We start from the raw sequence: 27,282 nt of genomic DNA, 5'->3' as shown, positions 1-27,282 counted from the left end.
ATTTATATAACCTATTTTTAAAACTACACGATGTTTTAGCCTGAATAACTGTACTCGGGAATTTGTTCCACTCATCCACAACTCTATTACCAAACCAGTGCTTTCCTATATCCTTCCTAAATCTGAATTTTTCCAACTTGAAACCATTGCTGCGAGTCCTGTCTTGGCTGGAAATTTTCAGCACGCTATTTACATCCCCTTTATTTATTCCTGTTTTCCATTTATACACATCGATCATATCCCCCCAATTCTATGCCTTTCGAGAGAGTGCAGATTCAGGGCCCTCAGTCTATCCTCATAGGGAAGATTTCTGATACATGGGATCATCTTTGTCATCCTCCTCTGTACGTTCTCCAGAGCATTTATATCCATTCTGTAATACGGTGACCAGAACTGAGCAGCATAGTCTAAATGAGGCCTAACCAAGGATATATAGAGTTGAAGAACAACCTGAGGACTTCTGACAGGTGAGATTGCAGATTTAGAGAATTTACAGAGAACCTTTACTGCACATATAAGTTCCATCAAACACCTTAGCTACTTGGAATGCATGGAAGCACTTGACTTGTACTCGCTGGAGCGCAGGCAAGAGAGAGGTATATCATGAGCTACACCTGGAGGATTCTGGATGGACTGGTCCCTAATCTGCACACAGAAATCACTCCCTACAAAAGCAAAAGACTTGGCAGGTGATGCATACCTCCTGTGCAAAGTAGAGGCGCCACTGGTACACTAAGAGAAAACACAATAAGTGTTCGGGGCCCAAGACTGTTCAACAGCCTCCCACCAGCCATAAGGGGTATTACCAATAGACCCCTGGTTGTCTTCAAGAGGGAGCTGGACAGATATCTAAAATCAGTGCCAGATCAGCCGAGATGTGGTTCGTATGCTGGACTACGTGCAGCCAGCGGTAAGAGCCTCGTTGATCAGGCCTTGATTCACAAGGAGGCCTGGTCATGGACCAGGCCTCAGGGGCGTTGATCCCCGGAATGCCCTCCAGGTAGACTCCAGGTAAGAAGATCAATCATGTCACCCATCACTGTCCAAACATTGTATCATGTCACCCATCACTGTATATTGTATCATGTCACCCATCACTGTACAAACATTGTATCATGTCACTCATCACTGTACAAACATTGTATCATGTCACCCATCCTTGTACAAACATTGTATCATGTCAAAAAACAAAAAGGCACAATACAGTAGGAGAGAGAAGCTTATAACAATGTTTTGGTCCAACTTGGACCATTTACAGTCACACTAAAAGAAAAGAGTGAGGTAGCCAGCACGTGTATGCGAGCAGGATAAAGTACGTGAACAAGAGAGGGAGAAGAGGAAGTAGTGGTAGTTGACTGTAAGGAGAGTAGCTTAGTGGCACAAGAGAGAAAAAGGGGAGTGAAGGGAGGGAATAGTAAAGATAGTAACAACAGTAAAGGAAAGGGGGAGAGAGGAAGTAGTAAAAGTAGAAGTGGGGTCAGTGGGGTCAGGGATCAGCAACTATGCTGACAAAAGGAGCACTGTAGGAGAGTTAAGGGCCCACAAAGGGTAGGACCAAAACTGCAAGGGAGGAAAAAACTGTCTTACAGAACACACTAGGTAGAAGAAAGAAAAACAATGGAAGAAAAAGAAAAAAAAAATTGGAGAAGAGGCAGGGAAAGTAGGAGAAGAAAGGATCAGGTCAAGTCATAAGTGTTCTGAAGTTTGGAGCATTTGATAATGTAACGAGAAAGGAAGGCATCTACAGAGACTAGGTCAAGACTAAGATTCATACAAGGAAAGTTGTGTATATATGATGCTTCAACAAGACAGCGACTGTGAAAGCTTGAAGTAGGGTAGACAGTTTCAGCAGAGGACCAGTTAACAGGATGACTGTGATCTCTAACATGTCAGAAAAGAACAATACTGGTGTCAGCAAGCCTAATACTTCTTTTGTGTTCTTTGAGTCTGTCAGAGAGTGACAAGTCTCTCCAAAATATTGGAGAGGACAAGAGGAGCATGAAATACAGCAGACACCAGGAGCATCTATAGTGGGAGGAGAGGTATGAACTAGATTTCTGCGAAGGGTGTCAATTTAGCGACAAATAAGATTGATATCTAAGGAACAGAGAGTGTTGATGAGATTAGAAAACTGTAAATATAGGGAAGGCAGAGAACAGGAGATTTCCCAGGAGTAGAGAGTTTGGAAGAGAAGAAAGTCCATTTAACACGGACTTTCTTCTCTCCCAAACAAGGGTAGCCAAGAAATGAGAATGAATTACAAAGAGTGGAAATTTCCGAATCAAGGAACTGAGGGTCACAAGTGCAGAGGACATGGAGAAAGAGAGAAATAAGGGACAGATGGAGCATGGTAAGAAAAGTAAAGAATGTACATACCATTGTGTATAGGCTGTAGCCGAGCATGGACACGAACATCATGGAAAGGAAGCATAGAGTTAGATTCCCATTCAGCTTTAAACCTGATAGAAGGAGCAACACTGTTATGAACCTCATCCTTCACTCCCCCTTTTCTTCTTTTGTGCCACTAAACTACTCTCACTATTTCTTCTACCACCACTACATACCTACCACTACTTCCTCTTCTCCCTCTCTTGTTCCTGTACATTATCCCACTCACCTGTATTTACTGGCTACCTCACTCTTTTCTTTTAGTGTGACTTTGTAAATGGTCCAAGTTGGACCAAAACATTGTTGTAAGCTTCTCTCTCCTATGTGCAGGTTATATGTGTACTGTATCATGTTACCTATCACTGTACATTCTATTATGTACAATAAATCTTTGGTTCTGACTCTGACTTATACAAGTACTAAAATAGTCAGACTTACCTCCTCTGAGAAATATCTCTCAATTATACTATAAGCAAGTTTGTATATCTCAACGTTCTCATGGTTCTGTAGAAACTCTATCTTGTCCAGACCTGTAATGAGGAACATCATTGTAAATACAGTGAAATGTGATGATAATGATGCAATGTGAGTCTAGACCAGCAATATCACAGGTCAACTCACCATTTTACAGTTCAAATCACAACCCACACCCACTCACTCACACACACACACACACACACACACACACACACACACACACACACACACACACACACACACACACACACACACACACACAGATGATGTTCCAGAGAGGGGACACAGAAACAAGGGGTCACAATTGGAAGCTGAAGACTCAGACGAGCACAGGGATGTTAGGAAGTATTTCTTTAGTCATAGAGTCATCAGGAAGTGGAATAGTTTAGCAAGCGATGTAGTGGAGGCAGGTACCATACATAGCTTTAAGACGAGGTATGACAAAGCTCAGGAAGCAGAGAGAGAGAGGACCTAGTAGTGATTAGTGAAGAGGCAGGACCAGGAGCTGAGTCTCGACCCCTGCAACCACAATATAGGCGAGTATGCACACGCACACACACGCACACATGCGCACGCACGTGCACGCGCATGCACACACACACACACATGCACGCACGCACACACGCACGCATGCACACACACGCACGCATGCACACACACGCACGCATGCACGCATGCACGCACGCACGCACGCACACACACACACACACACACACATAGCATCGAAAGTCAAATCTGACCCGAAACTGCTGTATAGCCACATTAGGAAGAAGACAACAGTCAAGGACCAGGTGATAAGGCTGAGGAAAGAAGGTGGGGAACTCACAAGAAACGATCAAGAGGTATGTGAGGAGCTCAACACGAGATTTAAGGAAGTATTTACAGTAGAGACAGGAAGGACTCTGGGGGGACAGACCAGATGGGGACACCAACAAGGAATACACCAACAAGTGTTGGACGACATACATACAGATGAGGAGGAGGTGAAGAAACTGCTAAGGGACATCGATACCTCAAAGGCAATGGGACCGGACAACATCTCTCCATGGGTCCTTAGAGAGGGAGCAGATATGTTGTGCGTACCACTTACCACAATCTTCAACACATCCCTGGAAACTGGGCAACTACCTGAGGTATGGAAGACAGCAAATGTAGTTCCCATTTTCAAAAAAGGAGACAGAAAAGAGGCACTAAACTATAGACCTGTGTCATTGACGTGTATAGTATGCAAAATTATGGAGAAGATTATCAGGAGGAGAGTGGTGGAGCACCTGGAACGGAACAGGAGTATAAATGCCAACCAGCACGGATTCACGGAAGGCAAATCCTGTGTCACAAACCTTCTGGAGTTTTATGATAAAATAACAGAAGTAAGACAAGAGAGAGAGGGGTGGGTTGATTGCATCTTCTTGGACTGCAAGAAGGCCTTTGACACAGTTCCTCACAAGAGATTAGTGCAGAAGCTAGAGCATCAGGCGCATATAACAGGAAGGGCACTGCAATGGATCAGAGAATACCTGACAGGGAGGCAACAACGAGTCATGGTACGTAATGATGTATCACAGTGGGCACCTGTGACGAGCGGGGTCCCACAGGGGTCGGTCCTAGGACCAGTGCTATTTTTGGTATATGTCAACGACATGACGGAAGGGTTAGACTCAGAAGTGTCCCTGTTTGCAGATGATGTGAAGTTAATGAGGAGAATTAAATCTGATGAGGACCAGGCAGGACTTCAAAGAGACCTGGACAGACTGGACACCTGGTCCAGCAAATGGCTTCTCGAATTTAATCCTGCCAAATGCAAAGTCATGAAGATAGGGGAAGGGCACAGAAGACCACAGACAGAGTATAGGCTAGGTGGCCAAAGACTGCAAACCTCACTCAAGGAGAAAGATCTTGGGGTGAGTATAACACCGAGCATGTCTCCGGAAGCACACATCAATCAGATAACTGCTGCAGCATATGGGCGCCTGGCAAACCTGAGAACAGCATTCCGACACCTTAGTAAGGAATCATTCAAGACACTGTACACCGTGTATGTCAGGCCCATACTGGAGTATGCAGCACCTGTTTGGAACCCGCACTTGATAAAGCACGTCAAGAAACTAGAGAAAGTACAAAGGTTTGCAACAAGGTTAGTTCCAGAGCTAAGGGGAATGTCCTATGAAGAAAGATTAAGGGAAATCGGCCTGACGACACTGGAGGACAGGAGGGTCAGGGGAGACATGATAACGACATATAAAATACTGCGTGGAATAGACAAGGTGGACAAGGACAGGATGTTCCAGGGAGGGGACACAGAAACAAGAGGCCACAATTGGAAGTTGAAGACACAAATGAGTCAGAGAGATAGTAGGAAGTATTTCTTCAGTCATAGAGTTGTAAGGCAGTGGAATAGCCTAGAAAATGACGTAGTGGAGGCAGGAACCATACACAGTTTTAAGACGAGGTTTGATAAAGCTCATGGAGCGGGGAGAGAGAGGGTCTAGTAGCAACCGGTGAAGAGGCGGGGCCAGGAGCTAGGACTCGACCCCTGCAACCACAAATAGGTGAGTACACACAGGTCAACTCAAGGATCAGGCAGGACTACAAAGAGACCTGGACAGGCTACAAGCCTGGTTCAGCAACGGGCTCCTTGAATTTAACCCTGCCAAATGCAAAGTCATGAAGATTGGGGAAGGGCAAAGAAGACCGCAGACACAGTATACTCTAGGTGGCCAAAGACTGCAAACTTCACTCAAGGAAAAAGATCTTGGGGTAAGATCTTGTGCAAGTCCCAAAGCTATCTTTTGCTAGCTAGTACCAACTGCCTCATTTTTTTACTTTTTATTGTGCAATAAATTGCTCAACTTATTACATATTACAAATCAGATCTTACTCCTAAATCAATATTATATCATAGTGACTATCTGTCCATTTAACTTTGTTTACCATTACTTAATTTAGTCCCTTATAAATTTTCTCCATTATTTTTAGCTTTATATAACTACCCTAGTTCATATATTCACAATTGTTAAAATAATCAAGGTGCTATTCTCAGGTGCTAAAGTGTAATAAGTTCACTATTTTGCCATTATATTCCCTAGATCATTTATTTGATTAACACTTTATTTGTTCACCACAACTTATAATATTCCCATTTATAATGTCTCCCTTATTTTAACTTTAAAGAACTACCATTAAAGAACTACCTACTGCAGGTGAAATTGCTGACCTAGAAAATGTACAGAGAACCTTCACGGCGCGCATAAAGGAGATAAAACACCTAAATTACTGGGAGCGCTTGAGGTTCCTAAACCTGTATTCCCTGGAATGCAGGCGGGAGAGATACATGATTATATACACCTGGAAAATCCTAGAGGGACTAGTTCCGAACTTGCACACGAAAATCACTCACTACGAAAGCAAAAGACTTGGCAGACGATGCAACATCCCCCCAATGAAAAGCAGGGGTGTCACTAGCACGTTAAGAGACCATACAATAAGTGTCAAGGGCCCGAGACTGTTCAACTGCCTCCCAGCATACATAAGGGGGATTACCAACAGACCCCTGGCAGTCTTCAAGCTGGCACTGGACAAGCACCTAAAGTCGGTTCCTGACCAGCTGGGCTGTGGCTCGTACGTTGGTTTGCGTGCAGCCAACAGCAACAGCCTGGTTGATCAGGCTCTGATCCACCAGGAGGCCTGGTCACAGACCGGGCCGCGGGGTCGTTGACCCCCGGAACTCTCTCCAGGTACACTCCAGGTAAACTGCCATATTCCCAAGCTCCATTACTTGATCATCATTTTATTTGTTCACCACAAATTATTTTAGTCCCTTTTAAATTGTCTCCTTTATTTACATTTGTTAAAATAATTCAGGTGCTATTTTTTAGCTTTAGAATATTTACTTTGTCTTATACTTGATTCTAACTATAGATTCACTATAAATCTTATGATAACAAGCATTGATCCTGATACCAACCTCTTAATGAATGACTTAAATGAATCAAACAGTAATTGTAATTACTACACAGCAGAACAATCAAAGGCACTTCTCAGAGCCAACAAAAACATAACTGTCTTTAACTACAATATCAGATCTTTAAGTAAACATTACGATGACCTCATAGCATTACTAAATTCCCTACATGCCAGTATGTCCATCATTACTCTCACCGAAACCTGGCTAAAGCCTGATACTACAGATGTCTATGCCATTCCTGGTTACACAGCCATACACAACTGTAGACCAGATCAACAAGGGGGTGGCAACTAGACTAACTAGAATGTATCACTAATACTTGCACAAGGGATGAACATGGGGAATATATAATAGCTAAATTCAAATCCAAATACCTACAAAAACCTCTCACGATAAACATCTACAGAGTACCACAGTCAAACATTAGCCATTTTAGTGAAAACCTAGGAAGTATGATAACTGATGCACGCATGAATAAAGATCACTTACTACTCTCAGGTGACTTCAATATAAATCTCCTGCAAGACCAGGACCCACACGTTACTGAATTCAAACACTATGAGTAACTGCATGTTGCTATCAACAGTAACAAAACCTAAAAGAGTTACACAGACTAGTGTTTCCCTACTAGACCACATCGGGACCAACACCGTATCCCCTTTAAAATCAGGCATAATCACAGACAATACCACAGACCACTACCCTACCTTCCTCATAACAAATCTTGGCAAATTACCCCAAGACACTACTAAAGTCACTTTCAGACTTCACAATGAGGAAGCCATTAATAACTTCACAACAGCAGTGACAAACATTTACTGGCACACTGAGCTAGAAATCTATACAGATACTGACGAATGTATTAATAATTTTCTAAAAAAGACCCAATACCTCTATAACAAGCACTGCCCTAAAAAAACTAAACAGATGACAGCTAAGAGACTGAACAGTCCCTGGCTAACACCCAGCATCCTCAAATCCATAAATACAAAGCACCTATACGAAAAACAGTACAGAATGGGTCACATAACCAGAGACCAAACAAAAGTTACTCGTCAATCCTAACCAGCCTGATAAGAAGAGCTAAAAAATTGTATTATGAGAACAGATTATCCAACTTAAGAGGTGATATAAAATAGACCTGGAAAACTCTATCTGAAATTCTAGGAACAAATAAGATATCACAAAATAGCGAAATTGAATTAACAAAACCAGATGAACCCCAACTCCCACCAGCTGAAACAGCAAGCAGACTCAATGATTTCTTCTCCACTATAGGAAAAAACCTTGCCAATAAAATCCCAAGCTCAAATACCCCACCCAATGACTACCTCACTGGCAACTACCCGAACACACTGTTCCTAGCTCCAACTAACCCAACTGAAGTCTCCCTTATTATCAACACGCTAAAAAACAAGACAGGAGATTTAAATACCTTACCACCCTTTATATACAAAAAAGCGTCACAAGTGCTATCACCAATCATTGCAACACTCTTTAACAAATCCATCGAATCCTCTACCTACCCTACAGTTCTCAAAATAGCAAGGGTCACCCCAATCCATAAAGGAGGAGACCAAACAGACTTGAATAACTATAGGCCAATATCCAATTTACACCCTCTCTCTAAAATCTTTGAAAAATTAATTCATAAGCGAATCTATTCCTACCTCATCTCCCACAACATACTCAACCCCTGTCAATTTGGGTTTAAGCCTAATTAAAATACTAATGATGCTATTATACACATGCTAGAACATATATACACTGCAACAGAGAAAAAAGAAGTCCCACTGGGGATCTTCATTGATTTATCTAAAGCTTTTGATACAGTTGACCATGACTTGCTCCACATAAAATTGTCACACTATGGTATAAGAGGGCACTCCCTCAACTACCTAAAGTCATACCTCAGCAACAGAAGCCAATATGTGTACACAAATGGGGCAAATTCTTCTGCACAACCAATTACAGTTGGTGTCCCACAGGGAAGTGTCCTTGGCCCTCTTCTTTCTCAAATACATAAATGACCTACCAAATGCATTGCAACTACTCAAACCCACACTATTTGCAGATGACACTACATACGTCAACTCTCACCCAAGCCCAGTCACGCTAGCCAATACTGTAAATACCGAATTACAGAAAATATCTACCTGGATGAGGACTAACAAACTTACTCTAAACATTGACAAAACTTACTTCATTCAGTTTGGTAACAGAGCTACAGATGTCTCTCTTAACATAATGATAAATGGATCATGTATCACAAAGCTCACAGAGGGAAAATTCTTAGGAATCCACCTTGATAATAGACTCAAATTTCAAACACATATACAACAAATTTCCAAGAAAATTTCCAAGACCGTAGGCATACTATTGAAGATACGGTACTATGTTCCACAGTCAGCCCTCCTGGCCCTATATCACTCACTTATTAACCCCTATCTCACCTATGGAATTTGTGAATGGGGCTCTACAATAAACCATCTCAGACCACTAATTACCCAACAAAAGGCTGCAGTCAGAATGATAACAAATTCCCACTACAGGCAGCACACTCCACCAATATTCAAAACTCTAAACCTACTCACCATACAAAACATCCATACTTATTACTGCACCTACTACATACATAGAACACTTAACTCGGATATAAACCCTCCCCTCAAACACCTCCTTGCCAACCTCAACAGAACACATGACCATAACACAAGGCACAGATCACTCTTTGATGTTCCTCGTGTCCATCTCACACTATGCAAAAACTCAAGGCACATAAAAGGCCCTACAATCTGGAATTCATTACCTGTGAATATAAAAGAAACACAGTCTGTTTATAAATTCAAGTCTCTTCTCAAAAATCACTTACTCACCCATAACTAAATAAATACTGAATAATTGTATCTCATAAATGTTTAACCTATGACCCAATGAAACTTTTGTTATTTTTCATTACATTACCTAACTGAATACTCCATTCTACTGAATGCACAGCAACACAGTAAATGACCATATGACCTGTCTTTGTAATACTCATTTGTGCTTAATTGTAATCTGTTTACAATAATGTTTTACCACTGAATATATCATTGCTTAATCTTAAGTTAACTTTAAGCCTGCCCATAATGCTCTGCATACAAGGGGCTTTGGCATGTTACACTTAATTACTGTATTCCTTTGTACCTCTCTGTATCATGTTCAAATTAATAAATAAATAAATAAAAGTATAATATCGAGCACATCTCCTGAGGCGCACATCAGATAACTGATGCAGCATACGGGTGTCTGGCAACCCTACGAATAGCGTTTCGATACCTCAGTAAGAAATCGTTCAAGAATCTGTACACCATTTACGTCAGGCTCATAATGGAGTATGCAGCACCAGTTTGGAATCCACACCTGGTCAAGCATGTCAAGAAATTACAGAAAGTGCAAAGGTTTGCAACAAGACTAGTCCCAGAGCTAAGGAGATTGTCCTATGAAGAAAGGTTAAGGGAAATTGGCCTGATGATACTGGAGGGCAGGAGGGTCAGGGGAGACATGATAACAACATGTAAAATACTCCATGGAATAGACAAGATGGACAAAAACAGAATGTTCCAGAGATGGGACACAGAAACATGAGGTCACAATTGGAAGTTGGATTCAGATGAGTCAAAGGGATGTTAGGAAGTATTTCTTCAGTCACAGAGTTGTCAGGCAGGGAACAGCCTTGAAAGTGACATAGTGGAGGCGGGAACCATACATACTTTTAAGACGAGGTTCGATAAAGCTCAGGGAGCAGGGAGAAGACCTGGTAGCAATCAGTGAAGAGGCAGGGCCAGGAGCTATGACTTGACCCCGGCAACCACAAATAGGTGAGTAAACAGGTCAACTCACCACACACACAGGTCAACTCATCACACACAGATCAACTCACCACCACACTCCTCTATCACACTAGCCATCACCACACACACACACACAACGCGCGCAGTCAGAGTGGAGAGGCAACAAGGCTTCCAGAATTTAAGTGTTTTTAGGGGGTGTTTTAGTTCTTAGCAAAAACCACTGATACTGCCTGGGTCAGTGAACAACCCAACAAGTGAGAACTAGGTTTTAAAAGTGAAATGGACTAGAAGAAGGCTGAAATTTCAGAAATTTGAAAGTGCCAAAAACTGTTAGAGGCCTAGAAGGCACTGCTGCCACAGAGCTACCAAGAATCAACTTTACAAGGACAAGTAAACCAAGTCAGAAAGTCAAGTGTAAGTTAAGGTGGTTAGTGAGTGAACTGTGAGGTTTACCTGGAGTTTACCTGGAGAGAGTTCCGGGGGTCAACGCCCCCGCGGCCCGGTCTGAGACCAGGCCTCCTGGTGGATCAGAGCCTCATCAACCAGGCTGTTGCTGCTGGCTGCACGCAAACCAACATACGAGCCACAGCCCGGCTGATCTGGAACTGACTTTAGGTGCTTGTCCAGTGCCAGCTTGAAGACTGCCAGGGGTCTGTTGGTAATCCCCCTTATGTGTGCTGGGAGGCAGTTGAACAGTCTCGGGCCCCTGACACTCACTGTATGGTCTCTTAACGTGCTAGTGACACCCCTGCTTTTCATTGGGGGGATGGTGCATCGTCTGCCAAGTCTTTTGCTTTCGTAGTGGGTGATTTTCGTGTGCAAGTTCGGTACTAGTCCCTCTAGGATTTTCCAGGTGTATATAATCATGTATCTCTCCCTCCTGCGTTCCAGGGAATACAGGTTTAGGAACCTCAAGCGCTCCCAATAATTGAGGTGTTTTATCTCCGTTATGCGCGCCGTGAAAGTTCTCTGTACATTTTCTAGGTCGGCAATTTCACCTGCCTTGAAAGGTGCTGTTAGTGTGCAGCAATATTCCAGCCTAGATAGAACAAGTGACCTGAAGAGTGTCATCATGGGCTTGGCCTCCCTGGTTTTGAAGGTTCTCATTATCCATCCTGTCATTTTTCTAGCAGATGCGATTGATACAATGTTATGGTCCTTGAAGGTGAGATCCTCCGACATGATCACTCCCAGGTCTTTGACGTTGGTGTTTCGCTCTATTTTGTGGCCAGAATTTGTTTTGTACTCTGATGAAGATTTAATTTCCTCATGTTTACCATATCTGAGTAATTGAAATTTCTCATCGTTGAACTTCATATTGTTTTCTGCAGCCCACTGAAAGATTTGGTTGATGTCTGCCTGGAGCTTTGCAGTGTCTGCAATGGAAGACACTGTCATGCAGATTCGGGTGTCATCTGCAAAGGAAGATACGGTGCTGTGGCTGACATCCTTGTCTATGTCGGATATAAGGATGAGGAACAAGATGGGAGCGAGTACTGTGCCTTGTGGAACAGAGCTTTTCACCGTAGCTGCCTCGGACTTTACTCTGTTGACGACTACTCTCTGTGTTCTGTTAGTGAGGAAATTATAGATCCATCGACTGACTTTTCCTGTTATTCCTTTAGCACGCATTTTGTGCGCTATTACGCCATGGTCACACTTGTCGAAGGCTTTTGCAAAGTCTGTATATATTACATCTGCATTCTTTTTGTCTTCTAGTGCATTTAGGACCTTGTCGTAGTGGTCCAATAGTTGAGACAGACAGGAGCGACCTGTTCTAAACCCATGTTGCCCTGGGTTGTGTAACTGATGGGTTTCTAGATGCGTGGTGATCTTGCTTCTTAGGACCCTTTCAAAGATTTTTATGATATGGGATGTTAGTGCTATTGGTCTGTAGTTCTTTGCTGTTGCTTTACTGCCCCCTTTGTGGAGTGGGGCTATGTCTGTTGTTTTTAGTAACTGTGGGACGACCCCCGTGTCCATGCTCCCTCTCCATAGGATGGAAAAGGCTCGTGATAGGGGCTTCTTGCAGTTCTTGATGAACACAGAGTTCCATGAGTCTGGCCCTGGGGCAGAGTGCATGGGCATGTCATTTATCGCCTGTTCGAAGTCATTTGGCGTCAGGATAACATCGGATAGGCTTGTGTTAATCAAATTTTGTGGCTCTCTCATAAAAAATTCATTTTGATCTTCGACTCTCAGTCTGGTTAGCGGCTTGCTAAAAACTGAGTCATATTGGGACTTGAGTAGCTCACTCATTTCCTTGTTGTCATCTGTGTAGGACCCATCTTGTTTAAGTAGGGGCCCAATACTGGACGTTGTTCTCGATTTTGATTTGGCATAGGAGAAGAAATACTTTGGGTTTCTTTCGATTTCATTTATGGCTTATGGATTTGGAAAAGGCGTATGACAGGGTGGATAGGGGGGCAATGTGGCAGATGTTGCAAGTGTATGGTGTAGGAGGTAGGTTACTGAAAGCAGTGAAGAGTTTTTACGAGGATAGTGAGGCTCAAGTTAGAGTATGTAGGAAAGAGGGAAATTTTTTCCCAGTAAAAGTAGGCCTTAGACAAGGATGTGTGATGTCACCGTGGTTGTTTAATATATTTATAGATGGGGTTGTAAGAGAAGTAAATGCGAGGGTCTTGGCAAGAGGCGTGGAGTTAAAAGATAAAGAATCACACACAAAGTGGGAGTTGTCACAGCTGCTCTTTGCTGATGACACTGTGCTCTTGGGAGATTCTGAAGAGAAGTTGCAGAGATTGGTGGATGAATTTGGTAGGGTGTGCAAAAGAAGAAAATTAAAGGTGAATACAGGAAAGAGTAAGGTTATGAGGATAACAAAAAGATTAGGTGATGAAAGATTGAATATCAGATTGGAGGGAGAGAGTATGGAGGAGGTGAACGTATTCAGATATTTGGGAGTGGACGTGTCAGCGGATGGGTCTATGAAAGATGAGGTGAATCATAGAATTGATGAGGGAAAAAGAGTGAGTGGTGCACTTAGGAGTCTGTGGAGACAAAGAACTTTGTCCTTGGAGGCAAAGAGGGGAATGTATGAGAGTATAGTTTTACCAACGCTCTTATATGGGTGTGAAGCGTGGGTGATGAATGTTGCAGCGAGGAGAAGGCTGGAGGCAGTGGAGATGTCATGTCTGAGGGCAATGTGTGGTGTGAATATAATGCAGAGAATTCGTAGTTTGGAAGTTAGGAGGAGGTGCGGGATTACCAAAACTGTTGTCCAGAGGGCTGAGGAAGGGTTGTTGAGGTGGTTCGGACATGTAGAGAGAATGGAGCAAAACAGAATGACTTCAAGAGTGTATCAGTCTGTAGTGGAAGGAAGGCGGGGTAGGGGTCGGCCTAGGAAGGGTTGGAGGGAGGGGGTAAAGGAGGTTTTGTGTGCGAGGGGCTTGGACTTCCAGCAGGCATGCGTGAGCGTGTTTGATAGGAGTGAATGGAGACAAATGGTTTTTAATACTTGACGTGCTGTTGGAGTGTGAGCAAAGTAACATTTATGAAGGGATTCAGGGAAACCGGCAGGCCGGACTTGAGTCCTGGAGATGGGAAGTACAGTGCCTGCACTCTGAAGGAGGGGTGTTAATGTTGCAGTTTAAAAACTGTAGTGTAAAGCACCCTTCTGGCAAGACAGTGATGGAGTGAGTGATGGTGGAAGTTTTTCTTTTTCGGGCCACCCTGCCTTGGTGGGAATCGGCCGGTGTGATAATAAAAAAAAATAATAAATAATTATGGCTTTTAGTTCTTCCCGCGATTCCTGACTCCTAAAGGATTCTTTTAGCTTAAGTTCGATGCTTGCTATTTCTCTGACCAGTGTCTCCCTACGCATTTCAGATATATTGACCTCTTTTAGCCGCTCTGTTATTCTTTTCCGTCGCCTGTAAAGGGAGCGCCTGTCTCTTTCTGTTTTACATCTACTCCTCCTTTTTCTTAGAGGAATAAGCCTTGTGCATACATCGAGTGCTACCGAGTTAATCTGTTCTAGGCATAAGTTGGGGTCTGTGTTGCTTAGTATATCTTCCCAGCTTATATCGGTTAGGACTTGGTTTACTTGGTCCCACTTTATGTTTTTGTTATTGAAGTTGAATTTGGTGAATGCTCCCTCGTGACTAATCTCATTATGTCGGTCTGGGGCTCCGCGCATACATGACTGAACCTCAATTATGTTGTGATCTGAGTATATTGTTTTTGATATGGTGATTTTCTTACCAGATCATCATTGTTAGTGAAGATGAGGTCTAGTGTATTCTCCAGTCTAGTAGGCTCTATTATTTGCTGGTTTAAATTGAATTTTGTGCAGAGATTTAAAAGCTCGCATGAGTGTGAGTTTTCATCAGAGCTGCCTCCTGGTGTTATTACTGCAACAATATTATTTGCTATATTCCTCCATTTTAGGTGCCTTAAGTTGAAATCCCCCAGGAGCAAGATGTTGGGTGCAGGAGCTGGAAGGTTTTCCAGACAGTGGTCAATTTTTAACAGCTGTTCCTGGAATTGCTGGGATGTTGCATCCGGAGGCTTGTAGACTATCACAATGACTAGGTTTTGGTTCTCGACCTTTACTGCTAAAACTTCCACTACATCATTTGAGGCATTTAGCAGTTCTGTGCAAACAAGTGACTCTGCAATGTACAGGCCAACCCCCCCCCTTTTGCCTGTTCACTCTGTCACATCTGTATAGGTTGTAACCTGGGATCCATATTTCGTTGTCCAAGTGATCCTTTATGTGGGTCTCAGTGAAAGCCGCGAACATTGCCTTTGCCTCTGCAAGCAGTCCACGGATGAAAGGTATTTTGTTGTTTGTTGCTGGCTTTAGACCCTGTATATTTGCAAAGAAGAATGTTATCGGACTGGTGGTATTGTTGGTACTGGGGGGGATTTTTTTTCCGGCATTAGTATCTGTATCTGTTGGTTTGGAGTGGACGCCATCGACTGTGGTTCCACTCCAGGAATGACTGGATTTGGTGTACAATTTCTGCCATTTCCTGCCAGTTTTTTTTCCTTCCTGGCACTAAAAAACCTCTCCCTCTTGAGTGGCTGTGGCTACCCAGGTTTTCCCATGGCCTGGATGTTTTGTATCTTTTTGTCCCCTTTAGATGGTATGCCTGGCAATTTAAGTTATAGCACAGTCTTTCCTGTACTGAAGAGGTACACAGTTCAGGGTGAAAAAGCTTACAGGAAGGGAGTTTGCATTTTCCTGTTGTCATATGGGCATGGCATTTCCTAGGGTGGTCATAGTTGCACGTCCCATCTGTTTTTCCAGATTTCCCATGCCAGCAGATACCGAGTGCATAGTATGTGCACAGGCTTGGTTTCCGTTTGCCTTGGGTTTCTGTGACTGTATTCCCTGTTGGTGCATGTTTCCCTGTCTTACTTCTATCCTCCCTAGCACCAACAATGGAGCTCCCACCATTTGTTTTTGGTAATATATCCTCACTATTGCTAGTGGAGTCCTCTTGTTTGCTATTTCCTGCGGTATTTCTAGTTTGCAATATTGGTTTTATCTTATCTTTGACTACACTTGTTTCCCTACTATGGCTCCTGTCCCCTATGAGGTCATTCATATGTATTCCTTCCTGCGTATAATTCCCGACTACCTGGACAAAATCTCCAGCTTCACCATTACTGTCTCCCAGGACAGCATCTCCAGCTTCCCCATTACTGTCTCCCAGGACAGCATCTCCAGCTTCACCATTACTGTCTCCCAGGACAGCACCTCCAGCTTCACCATTACTGTCTCCCAGGACAGCACCTCCAGCTTCCCCATTACTGTCTCCCAGGACAGCACTATCAGCCCCCCATTTACTGACTACCAGGACATCATCTCCAGCCTTACAGTTTCTGACTACATGGCCAGTATCAAGGGCAGTACCATTCAGCCCGGACTTTTTATGTTCCCATCTGTTGTAGAAAGCTTCCAGGTTTTCTATGAAAGCAGCTTTGATGTTGACCTCTTTTAATACCCTTGTGATTTTAGTCCACAGATTTATCTCATTTGGGCATACCCAAAAACACTTCCCTGTTTTAATACTGCTTGTAGCTAGTTCTTGGATATCTGCACAAGGGGCGTGACACCAATTTCCACAGAAATGACAATTTATGCATGTGGAAGCCCGTTTGTTTGACTGACCACAGACTACACACAGCTTCATAATGATTTGAATGGTTGATTTACTGCAATTCTACTAGCAACCTCTTGAATATTCTATTAATAACCTGCTAGGTGGTGCACAACGAAACCGTTTGAAACCAGTCCAGGGTTCGGACCAGTCTATCTGATCTGATCAGTGGGTCACTTATTTAAACCATACTGGTCGGTGATTTGAGCTAACACATGAAGGATCTACTGGAAATTATCTACCCGAGTAATATGTGATTTGATTGATACAAAAGTATAACTTGCGTGTTGAAGAGCCGGTGACTGCTGGCACTCCTACAATGACGAACGGTCGAGCCTCCACCTTTGTTTATCAATCGCTGTATCTAGCTTCTCTATTTTTTTTTTTCCGTCTCCACCACAATAAATGCTATATTATCACTATAGTTGACTGGTGCAAATTTTGGAGGAAGGGCACTTTTTCTGTAGTAATAGGAATAGGAAGCAATAGGAAGAAAGTGAAAACAAAATAAAAGTATCAGTGAAGGTTGGTAGCAGGCCTACAGGAAGTGGTCCTACCATAGTCAAGCTATGTGTCATAAATAAGGAAAATAGTGAAGTTACCAGCAGTTAAAGTGTAAATACTTGAGGGGTGTGTGGAGAAAATATGTATACACACACACACACACACACACACAGTGGAACCTTGACTTACGAGTTTAATCCGTTCTGTGACCTAACTCGTAACTCAATTTACTCATATATCAAATCAATTTTCCTCATTTAATTAACGGAAAAGCCATCAATCGGTTCCTGCACTCTGGAGACAAGACAAAATATACTTGAATATGACGCTATTATCAACTGTACAGCTTATTTATGTATCACAATTCATCTAATATGACATAATAAAAAATATAATTAACAGAGAAACATGATATATATTGTAGAATGAATAAAATAGGCCATAATATGGTGGCAGAGGCAGTGGCGAAAGTGTCTACCATTTCCTGTCCAACTTTGACTATAGTATCTTCCCGTGCTCTTAATGTAAGAGAAAACGGAGCATTTGTGAGGCGAACTGCAGTAGATCACTAGTTTTCTAAGGAACACTGAATTTTTTTTTATTATTAATTAACACATCGACTGATTCCCACCAAATCAGGGTGGCCCGAAAAAGAAAAACTTTCATCATTCACTCCATCACTGTTATAAAACAGTTATAAAACTGCAACATTAACACCCCTCCTTCAGAGTGCAGACACTGTACGTCCAATCTCCAGGACTCAAGTCTGGCCTGCCGGTTTCCCTTAATCCCTTCATAAATGTTACTTTGCTCACACTCCAACAGCACGTCAAGTACAGTGGACCCTCGCCTAACGAATGCATCGCATAACGTTAAATTCGCCTAACGAAGCATTTGAGTGTAAAAATGTTGGCCCTCTTAACGATAAAAAACTCGCCCAACATGATTCCTCCCAAATCTGTCCGTCCAGCCTGAGCACCTCAGCTGCCTTCCCGTCATTGTTTACAAGCCAGGGTGGCCGGTTGCATGCATACATTCTATACATTTTGTATTCCATTGTTTATAGTGCTTGTAACTGCTAAATAAGCCACCATGGGCCCAAAGAAAGCTTCTAGTGCCAACCCTGTGGTAAAAAGGGTGAGAAATACTATCGTACCACAGTCAGCTGCTGCTGCACCACCATCAGCTGTTGCTGCACCACAGTGAGCTGCTGCTGCACCATGGTCAACTGCTGCTGCATCGCAGTTGTTGCTGAACCACTGTCAGCTGCTGCTGCACCACAGTCAGCTGCTGCTGCACCACAGTCAGCTGCTGCTGCACCATGGTGAACTGCTGCTGCACCACAGTCAGCTGTTGCTGCACCACCATCAGCTGTTGCTGGACCAGTCAGCTGTTGCTGCACCACAGTCAGCTGCTGCTGCACCATGGTCAACTGCTGCTGCACCACAGTCAGTTGTTGTTGAACCACTGTCAGCTGCTGCTGCACCACAGTCAGCTGCTGCTGCACCATGGTGAACTGCTGCTGCACAACAGTCACCTGTTGCTGAACCACAGTGTGCTGCTCCTGCACCACGGTCAGCTGCTGCTGCACCACAGTCAGCTGCTGCTGCACAATGCTGAACTGCTGCTGCACCACAGTCAGCTGTTGCTGGACAGGCTGCAGACCTGGTCCAGTAATTGGCTCCTGGAGTTCAACCCCACCAAATGCAAGGTCATGAAAATTGGGGAAGGGCAAAGAAGACTACAGATGGAGCCAGACACTAGGGGGCCAGACACTAGGGGGCCAGACACTACAAACCTCACTCAAGGAAAAAGATCTTGGGGTGAGTATAACACCAGGCACATCTCCTGAGGCACACATCAACCAAAAAACTGCTGCAGCATATGGGCGCCTAGCAAACCTAAGAACAGCATTCCGCCATTTTAATAAGGAGTCGTTCAGGAGCCTGTACACTGTGTATGTTAGGCCCATATTGGAGTATGTGGCACCAGTTTGGAACCCACATCTAGCGAAGCACGTGAAGAAACTAGAGAAAGTGCAAAGGTTTGCAACAAGACTAGTCCCAGAGCTAAGGGGTATGTCTTACGAGGAGAGGTTAAGGAAAATTGACCTGACGACACTGGAGGACAGGAGAGATGGGGGGGGGAACATGATAATGACACATAAAATACTGAGAGGAATTGACAAGGTGGACAGAGACAGAATGCTCCAGAGATGGCACACAGCAACAAGGGGTCATAGTTGGAAGTTGAAGACACAGATGAATCACAGGAATGTTAGGAAGTATTTCTTCAGTCACAGAGTAGTTAGGAAGTGGAATAGTTTGGGAACTGATAAAGTAGAGGCAGGACCCATTCATAGCATTAAGCAGAGGTATGATTAAGCTAATGGTGCAGGGAGTGACCCAGTAGCAGCCAGTGAAGAGGCAGGGACAGGAGCTATGACTCAACCCCTGCAACCACAACTAGGCTAGTACAACTAGGTGAGTACACACAATATGGAGCAGGGAGAGAGAGGACATAGTAGCAATCAGTGAAGAGATGGGGCCAGGAGCTATGAATCAACCACTGCAACCACAAATAGGTGAGTACACACATCACCTCACCCCATACACACACACATGCGCACACACACACACACACACACACACGTCACCTCACCACACACACACAGAGGTCAACTCACCACCACACTTCTCTACCATAGTAGCCACCATCACCACACACACACACACAGGTCAACTCTCCACACACACACAAGACAACTCACCACACACACAGGTCAACACACAATACACACACAGGTCAACACACGATACACACACAGGTCAACACACGATACACACACAGGTCAACTCACCACACACACACAGGTCAACTCACCACACACACATAGGTCAACTCACCACCACACTCCTCTATCATATTAGCCACCATCTCCACATCATCGCTGGCTCGGCTGAGAATGTTGGAGATGCCGTCCAGGACGACCTGGATGACCTGCGTGTCCTTACAGGTCAACAGGTTGCAGAAAGGTGGGATGACGCCCTCGCTCACCAGGTATGACACCTGTAACCAGGTATACACCTGTCACCATGTATTAAATTGATACATACATGTCTACAGATCAGGAAGAATCAAGGTGACATACACACACATGTACACAAACTTGTTTACAACCAGAGAGAGTACCAAGATTTTGTAAACTACCAGAGATACTACCCAACCTATTGTTTACTACCAGATAGTACTCCACCTGTTCTTTACTACCAAACCTGCTGTTTACTATCAGAGATACTACCTACCTGTTGTTTACTACCAGAAACAGTACTCTACCTGTTGTTTACTACCAGATACTACCTACCTGTTGTTTACTACCAGAGATAGTACTCTACGTGTTGTTTACTACCAGAGTATCTACCTGTTGTTTACTACCCAAGATAGTACTCTACCTGTTGTTTACTACCAGATAGTATCTATCTGTTGTTTACTATCAGAAATAGTACTCTACCTGTTGTTTACTATCAGAAAGGGTACTCTACCTGTTGTTTACTACCAAAAAGGGTACTCTACCAGTTGTTTACTACCAGAGATACTACCTACCTGTTGTTTACTAGCAGAGACAGTACTCTGTTGTTTACTACCAGAGACAGTACTTTACCTGTTGTTTACTGCCAGATAGTATCTATCTGTTGTTTACTATCAGAGATAGTACTCTACCTGTTGTTTACTAACAGAGATACTACCTACCTGTTGTTTAATACCAGAGAGAGTACTCTGTTGTTTATTATCACAGCACTCTACCTGTTATTTACTACCAAAGATAGTACCTACCTGTTGTTTACTACCAGAGATACTACCTACCTGTTGTTTACTACCAGAGATAGTACTTACCAGTTTACTACCATAGTACCTACCTGTTGTTTACCAGAGATAATACTCTACCTGTTGTTTACTACCAGATACTATCTACCTGTTGTTTACTAAGAGATACTACCTACCTGTTGTTTATTACCAGAGAGAGTACTCTGTTGTTTATTATCACAGTACTCTACCTGTTATTTACTACCAAAGATAGTACCTACTTGTTGTTTACCACCAGAGATAGTACCTACCAGTTATAAATAACAAAAAGGCACAATACCGTGACTGGAACGATACACAAATAACCCGCACATAAAAGATAGAAGCTTACGACGACGTTTCGGTCCGACTTGGACCATTGACAAAGTCACACTAACAGAGTTGTGTTGTGCATGTGTCATTTCATCCTGTCGGTATTATATACAATTCTTGTACTACTACTACTACTACTACTACCTCCACCTCTTCCTGCCTATATATAGCCGTCCTGCTCCACCTCTGTTAGTGTGACTTTGTCAATGGTCCAAGTCGGACCGAAACGTCGTCGTAAGCTTCTCTCTTTTATGTGCGGGTTATTTGTGTACCTACCAGTTGTTTACTACCAGAGATAGTACCTACCACTTTAAGGGTGATGGACTGATTACATCGTCTTCAAGTCTCTTCTGCTTCTATCAACTTTTCTGTACTCGACTGAAGAAGCCTACTGTGTAGGCGAAACGTTTCGTAATAAAGATACCTAACTGTTGCATATGTGTCTTACCTAACAACCTGTCGGTATTTTATACCATTTTAATGTTCACCAGAGATAGTACCTACCTGTTTACTACCAAAGATAGTACCTACCTGTTGTATACTACCATAGTACCTACCTGTTATTTACTACCAAAGATAGTACCTACTTGTTGTTTACCACCAGAAATAGTACCTACCAGTTGTTTACTACCAGAGATAGTACCTACCTGTTGTATACTACCAAAGATAGTACCTACCTGTTGTATACTACCATAGTACCTACCTGTTCTTTACTACCAGAGATAGTACCTACCTGTTTACTAACAGAGATAGTATCTACCAGTTGTTTACTACCAGAGATAGTACCTACCTGTTTACTAACAGAGATAGTACCTACCTGTTTTTTACTACCAGAGATAGTACCCTACCTGTTCTTTACTACCAGAGATAGTACCTACCTGTTGTTTACTACCAGAGACAGAACCTACCTGCTGTTTACTACCAAAGATAGTACCTACCTGTTGTTTACTACCAGAGATAGTACACTACCTGTTATTTACTACCAGAGATAATACCTACCTGTTTACTACCAAAGATAGTACCTACCTGTTGTATACTACCATAGTACCTACCTGTTCTTTACTACCAGAGATAGTACCTACCTGTTGCTTAATACCAGAGATAGTACTTACTAGTTGTTTACTACCAGAGATAGTACCTACCAGTTGTTTACTACCAGAGATAGTACCCTACCTGTTGTTTACTACCAAAGATAGTACCTACCTGATGTTTACTACCAGAAATAATACTCTAAATGATATTTACTACCAGAGATAGTACCTACCTGTTGTTTACTATGAGAGAGTACCTTACTGCTGTTTACTACCATAGTACTTACCTGTTGTTTACTACCAGAGATATTACCTACCTTTTGTTTACTACCAGAGACAATATCCTACCTGCTGTTTACTACCAGAGATAGTACCCTACCTATTGTTTACTACCAGCATACCTACCTGTTGTTTACTACCAGAGATAGTACCCTACCTGTTGTATACTACCAGAGATAGTAACCTAAATGTTGTTTACTACCACAGATACTACCTACCTGTTGTTTACTATCAGAGATTGTACCTACATGCTGTTTACTACCATAGAAAGCATCATACATGTTTACTACTGGAGATTGTACCTACCTGTTGTTTACTTCTGGAGATAGTACTCTACCAGTTGATTACTACCAGAGATAGTACTCTGCCTGTTGCTTACTTCCAGAGATAGTACTCTACCTCTTATTTACTTACAGAGATAGTACCCTAGCTGTTGTTTGCTACCAGAGATAGTACCTTACCTGTTGTTTACTATAGGAGATAGTATCCTACATCTTGTTTACTACCAGATAGTACCTTACCTGTTGTTTACTACCAGAAATAGTACCCTGCCTGTTGTTTACTACCAGAGATAGTACTCTGTTTTTCACTACTTTAGTGCCTACTTGTAGCTTACTACGAGAGATAGTACTCTACCTGTTATTTACTTCTGGAGATAGTACTCTAGCTGTTGTTTACTACCAGTAAGAGTACTCTATCTGTTGTTCACTATTATAGTACCTACCTGTAGTTTACTACCAGACATAGTACTCTACCTGTTGTTTACTTCCAGAGATAGTACCCTAGCTGTTGTTTACTACTGGAGATAGTAACCAACCTATTGTTTACTACTGGAGATAGTACCCTACCTGTTGATTACTACTGGAGATAGTAACCAACCTATTGTTTACTACTGGAGATAGTACCCTACCTGTTGTTTACTACCAGAGATAGTCAAGTTACTAATGGCCCACGCTGCTTCTTTCTGTGTTTGAAATTCTCCTTTAGTGAGTTGTGTTATAACCATTGGGATCAGTCCTGCATCTATAACTGCTTGAACTTGTTGTTTGTTGCCTGCTGTGATATTGCTCAAGAACCACACTGCTTCCTGCAACACAGTAAACAATGTTAACTCAGGAAGCACATTGTTTCCTGTAAACCAGTAAACAATAACTCAGGGAGCACACTGTTTCCTCTATACTAGCAAACAATATTGCAGAATAAACATAAATACTGCACATTTCAATCCAATGAGGATAGACTGAGGGCACTGTCTATCATATGAGGATAGATTGAGGGCACTCTCTATCCTATGAGGATTGACTGAGGGCACTCTATCCTATGAGGATAAACTGAGGACACTATCCTATGAGGATAGACTGAGGGCACTCTATCCTATGAGGATAGACTGAGGGCACTCTTTATCCTATGAGGATAGACTGAGGGCACTCTCTATCCTATGAGGATAGACCGAGGGCACTGTCTATCCTATGAGGATAGACTGAGGGCACTCTCTATCCTATGAGGATAGACTGAAGGCACTCTATCCTATGAGGATAGACTGAGGACACTATCCTATGAGGATAGACTGAGGGCACTCTTTATCCTATGAGGATAGACTGAGGGCACTCTATCCTATGAGGATAGACTGAGGGCACTGTCTATCCTATGAGGATAGACTGAGGGCACTGTCTATCCTATGAGGATAGACCGAGGGCACTGTCTATCCTATGAGGATAGACTGAGGGCACTGTCTATCCTATGAGGATAGAATGAGGGAACTCTCTATCCTATGAGGATAGAATGAGGGAACTCTCTATCCTATGAGGATAGACTGAAGGCACTCTATCCTATGAGGATAGACTGAGGACACTATCCTATGAGGATAGACTGAGGGCACTCTTTATCCTATGAGGATAGACTGAGGGCACTCTATCCTATGAGGATAGACTGAGGACACTATCCTATGAGGATAGACTGAGGGCACTGTCTATCCTATGAGGATAGACTGAGGGCACTGTCTATCCTATGAGGATAGACTGAGGGCACTGTCTATCCTATGAGGATAGAATGAGGGAACTCTCTATCCTATGAGGATAGACTGAGGGCACTGTCTATCTGTCCTGCTTTACTTATTTGGCTAACTTTATTAATAATAAACTGTTTTAATAAGTAACTTCAGTAATGACTAGTATTGTTAATAACCTCATTAATAACTAACTTCAATAATGACTAACTTTGTATTACCAGTTATTATTCTTGGTATTAAGTTAAAATTATAAACAGTTATTACACTTGGTATTACTGCTGGTATTACTCACTGACCTTATTAGTTATTACAACTAGTTGTTATTGTTATTATTACTAGTTATTACTCTTGTTATTATTAGTTATTACTGCTGGTATTACTCACTAACCTTGTTAATCTTCTCCTTCTGGTGTGTCAGGAGAGCTGGGAAGTGAAACAAAGCTCCGCAGTTAAGAACGACCTGAGTCTGGTCATCAGTGCCAGTAACTATATTACCCACGGCTCTCAGTGCTGCTGTCTGTACCTGTCAAGGTAACCATGCTCATTACTCTAGGTGCCTGTCAATGGTAACCATGTTCATTACTCTAGGTGCCTGTCAATGGTAACCATGCTCATTACTCTAGGTGCCTGTCAATGGTAACCATGCTCATTACTCTAGGTACCTGTCAATGGTAACCATGCTCATTACTCTAGGTACCTGTTGAGGTAATCATGCTCAATAATCTAGGTACCTGTCAAGGTAACCATGCTCATTACTCTAGGTACCTGTCAATGGTAACCATGCTCATTACTCTAGGTACCTGTCAATGGTAACCATGCTCATTACTCTAGGTACCTGTCAATGGTAACCATGCTCATTACTCTAGGTACCTGTCAAGGTAACCATGCTCAATAATCTAGGTACCTGTCAAGGTAACCATGCTCATTACACTAGGCACCTGTCTATGGTAACCATGCTCATTACTCTAGGTACCTGTCAGGGTAACCATGCTCATTACTCTAGGTACCTGTCAAGGTAACCATGCTCATTACTCTAGGTACCTGTCAATGGTAACCATGCTCATTACTCTAGGTACCTGTCAATGGTAACCATGCTCATTACTCTAGGTACCTGTCAAGGTAACCATGCTCATTACTCTAGGTACCTGTCAAGGTAACCATGCTCATTACTCTAGGTGCCTGTCAATGGTAACCATGCTCATTACTCTAGGTACCTGTCAATGGTAACCATGCTCATTACTCTAGGTACCTGTTGAGGTAACCATGCTCAATAATCTAGGTACCTGTCAAGGTAACCATGCTCATTACTCTAGGTACCTGTCAATAGTAACCATGCTCATTACTCTAGGTACCTGTCAATGGTAACCATGCTCATTACTCTAGGTACCTGTCAAGGTAACCATGCTCATTACTCTAGGTACCTGTCAAGGTAACCATGCTCATTACTCTAGGTGCCTGTCAATGGTAACCATGCTCATTACTCTAGGTACCTGTCAATGGTAACCATGCTCATTACTCTAGGTACCTGTTGAGGTAACCATGCTCAATAATCTAGGTACCTGTCAAGGTAACCATGCTCATTACTCTAGGTACCTGTCAATAGTAACCATGCTCATTACTCTAGGTACCTGTCAATGGTAACCATGCTCATTACTCTAGGTACCTGTCAATGGTAACCATGCTCATTACTCTAGGTACCTGTCAAGGTAACCATGCTCATTACTCTACGTACCTGTCAGGGTAACCATGCTCATTACTCTAGGTACCCATCAACGGTAACCATGCTCATTACTCTAAGTACCCATCAACGGTAACCATGCTCATTACTCTAGGTACCCATCAACGGTAACCATGCTCATTGCTCTAGGTACCTGTCAATGGTAACCATGCTCATTACTCTAGGTACCTGTCAATGGTAACAATGCTCATTAGTCTAGGTACCTGTCAATGGTAACCATGCTCATTACTCTAGGTACCTGTCAAGGTAACCATGCTCATTACTCTAGGTACCCATCAATGGTAACCATGCTCATTACTCTAGGTACCTGTCAATGGTAACCATGCTTATTACTCTAGGTACCTGTCAAGGTAACCATGCTCATTACTCTAGGTACCTGTCAAGGTAACCATGCTCATTACTCTAGGTACCTGTCAAGGTAACCATGCTCATTACTCTAGGTACCTGTCGAGGTAACCATGCTCATTACTCTAGGTACCTGTCAAGGTAACCATGCTCATTACTTTAGGTACCTGTCAAGGTAACCATGCTCATTACTCTAGGTGCCTGTCAATGGTAACCATGCTCATTACTCTAGGTTCCTGTCAAGGTAACCATGCTCATTACTCTAGGTACCTGTCAGGGTAACCATGCTCATTACCCTAGGTACCTGTCAATGGTAACCATGCTCATTACTCTAGGTATCTGTCAAGGTAACCATGCTCATTACATACCTGTCAAGGTAACCATGCTCATTACTCTAGGTACCTGTCAATG

General features: G+C 42.9%; 1 protein-coding gene across 2 annotated transcripts in view; it reads right to left on the bottom strand.

The window, feature by feature from the left end:
- Nucleotides 1–2,781: 2,781 nt before the first annotated feature.
- LOC128699677 (importin subunit alpha-3-like) overlaps nucleotides 2,782–27,282 on the bottom strand; it is a 146,544-nt gene continuing 122,043 nt past the window's right edge. For both annotated transcript variants that reach the window (XM_070099434.1, XM_070099435.1), the window contains exons 6-9: nucleotides 25,177–25,311; nucleotides 23,691–23,867; nucleotides 20,201–20,363; nucleotides 2,782–2,918 (exon numbers count right to left, since the gene is read on the bottom strand). In XM_070099434.1, the coding sequence (XP_069955535.1) occupies nucleotides 2,797–2,918; nucleotides 20,201–20,363; nucleotides 23,691–23,867; nucleotides 25,177–25,311 (597 nt within the window). In that variant the 3' untranslated portion in view covers nucleotides 2,782–2,796. The remainder of the gene's footprint in view (nucleotides 2,919–20,200; nucleotides 20,364–23,690; nucleotides 23,868–25,176; nucleotides 25,312–27,282) is intronic.

The sequence above is a fragment of the Cherax quadricarinatus genome, chromosome 67, assembly GCF_038502225.1.
Source record: "Cherax quadricarinatus isolate ZL_2023a chromosome 67, ASM3850222v1, whole genome shotgun sequence".
NCBI classification, from domain to species: domain Eukaryota; kingdom Metazoa; phylum Arthropoda; class Malacostraca; order Decapoda; family Parastacidae; genus Cherax; species Cherax quadricarinatus.
This window is presented reverse-complemented; position numbering and strand designations above follow the sequence as displayed.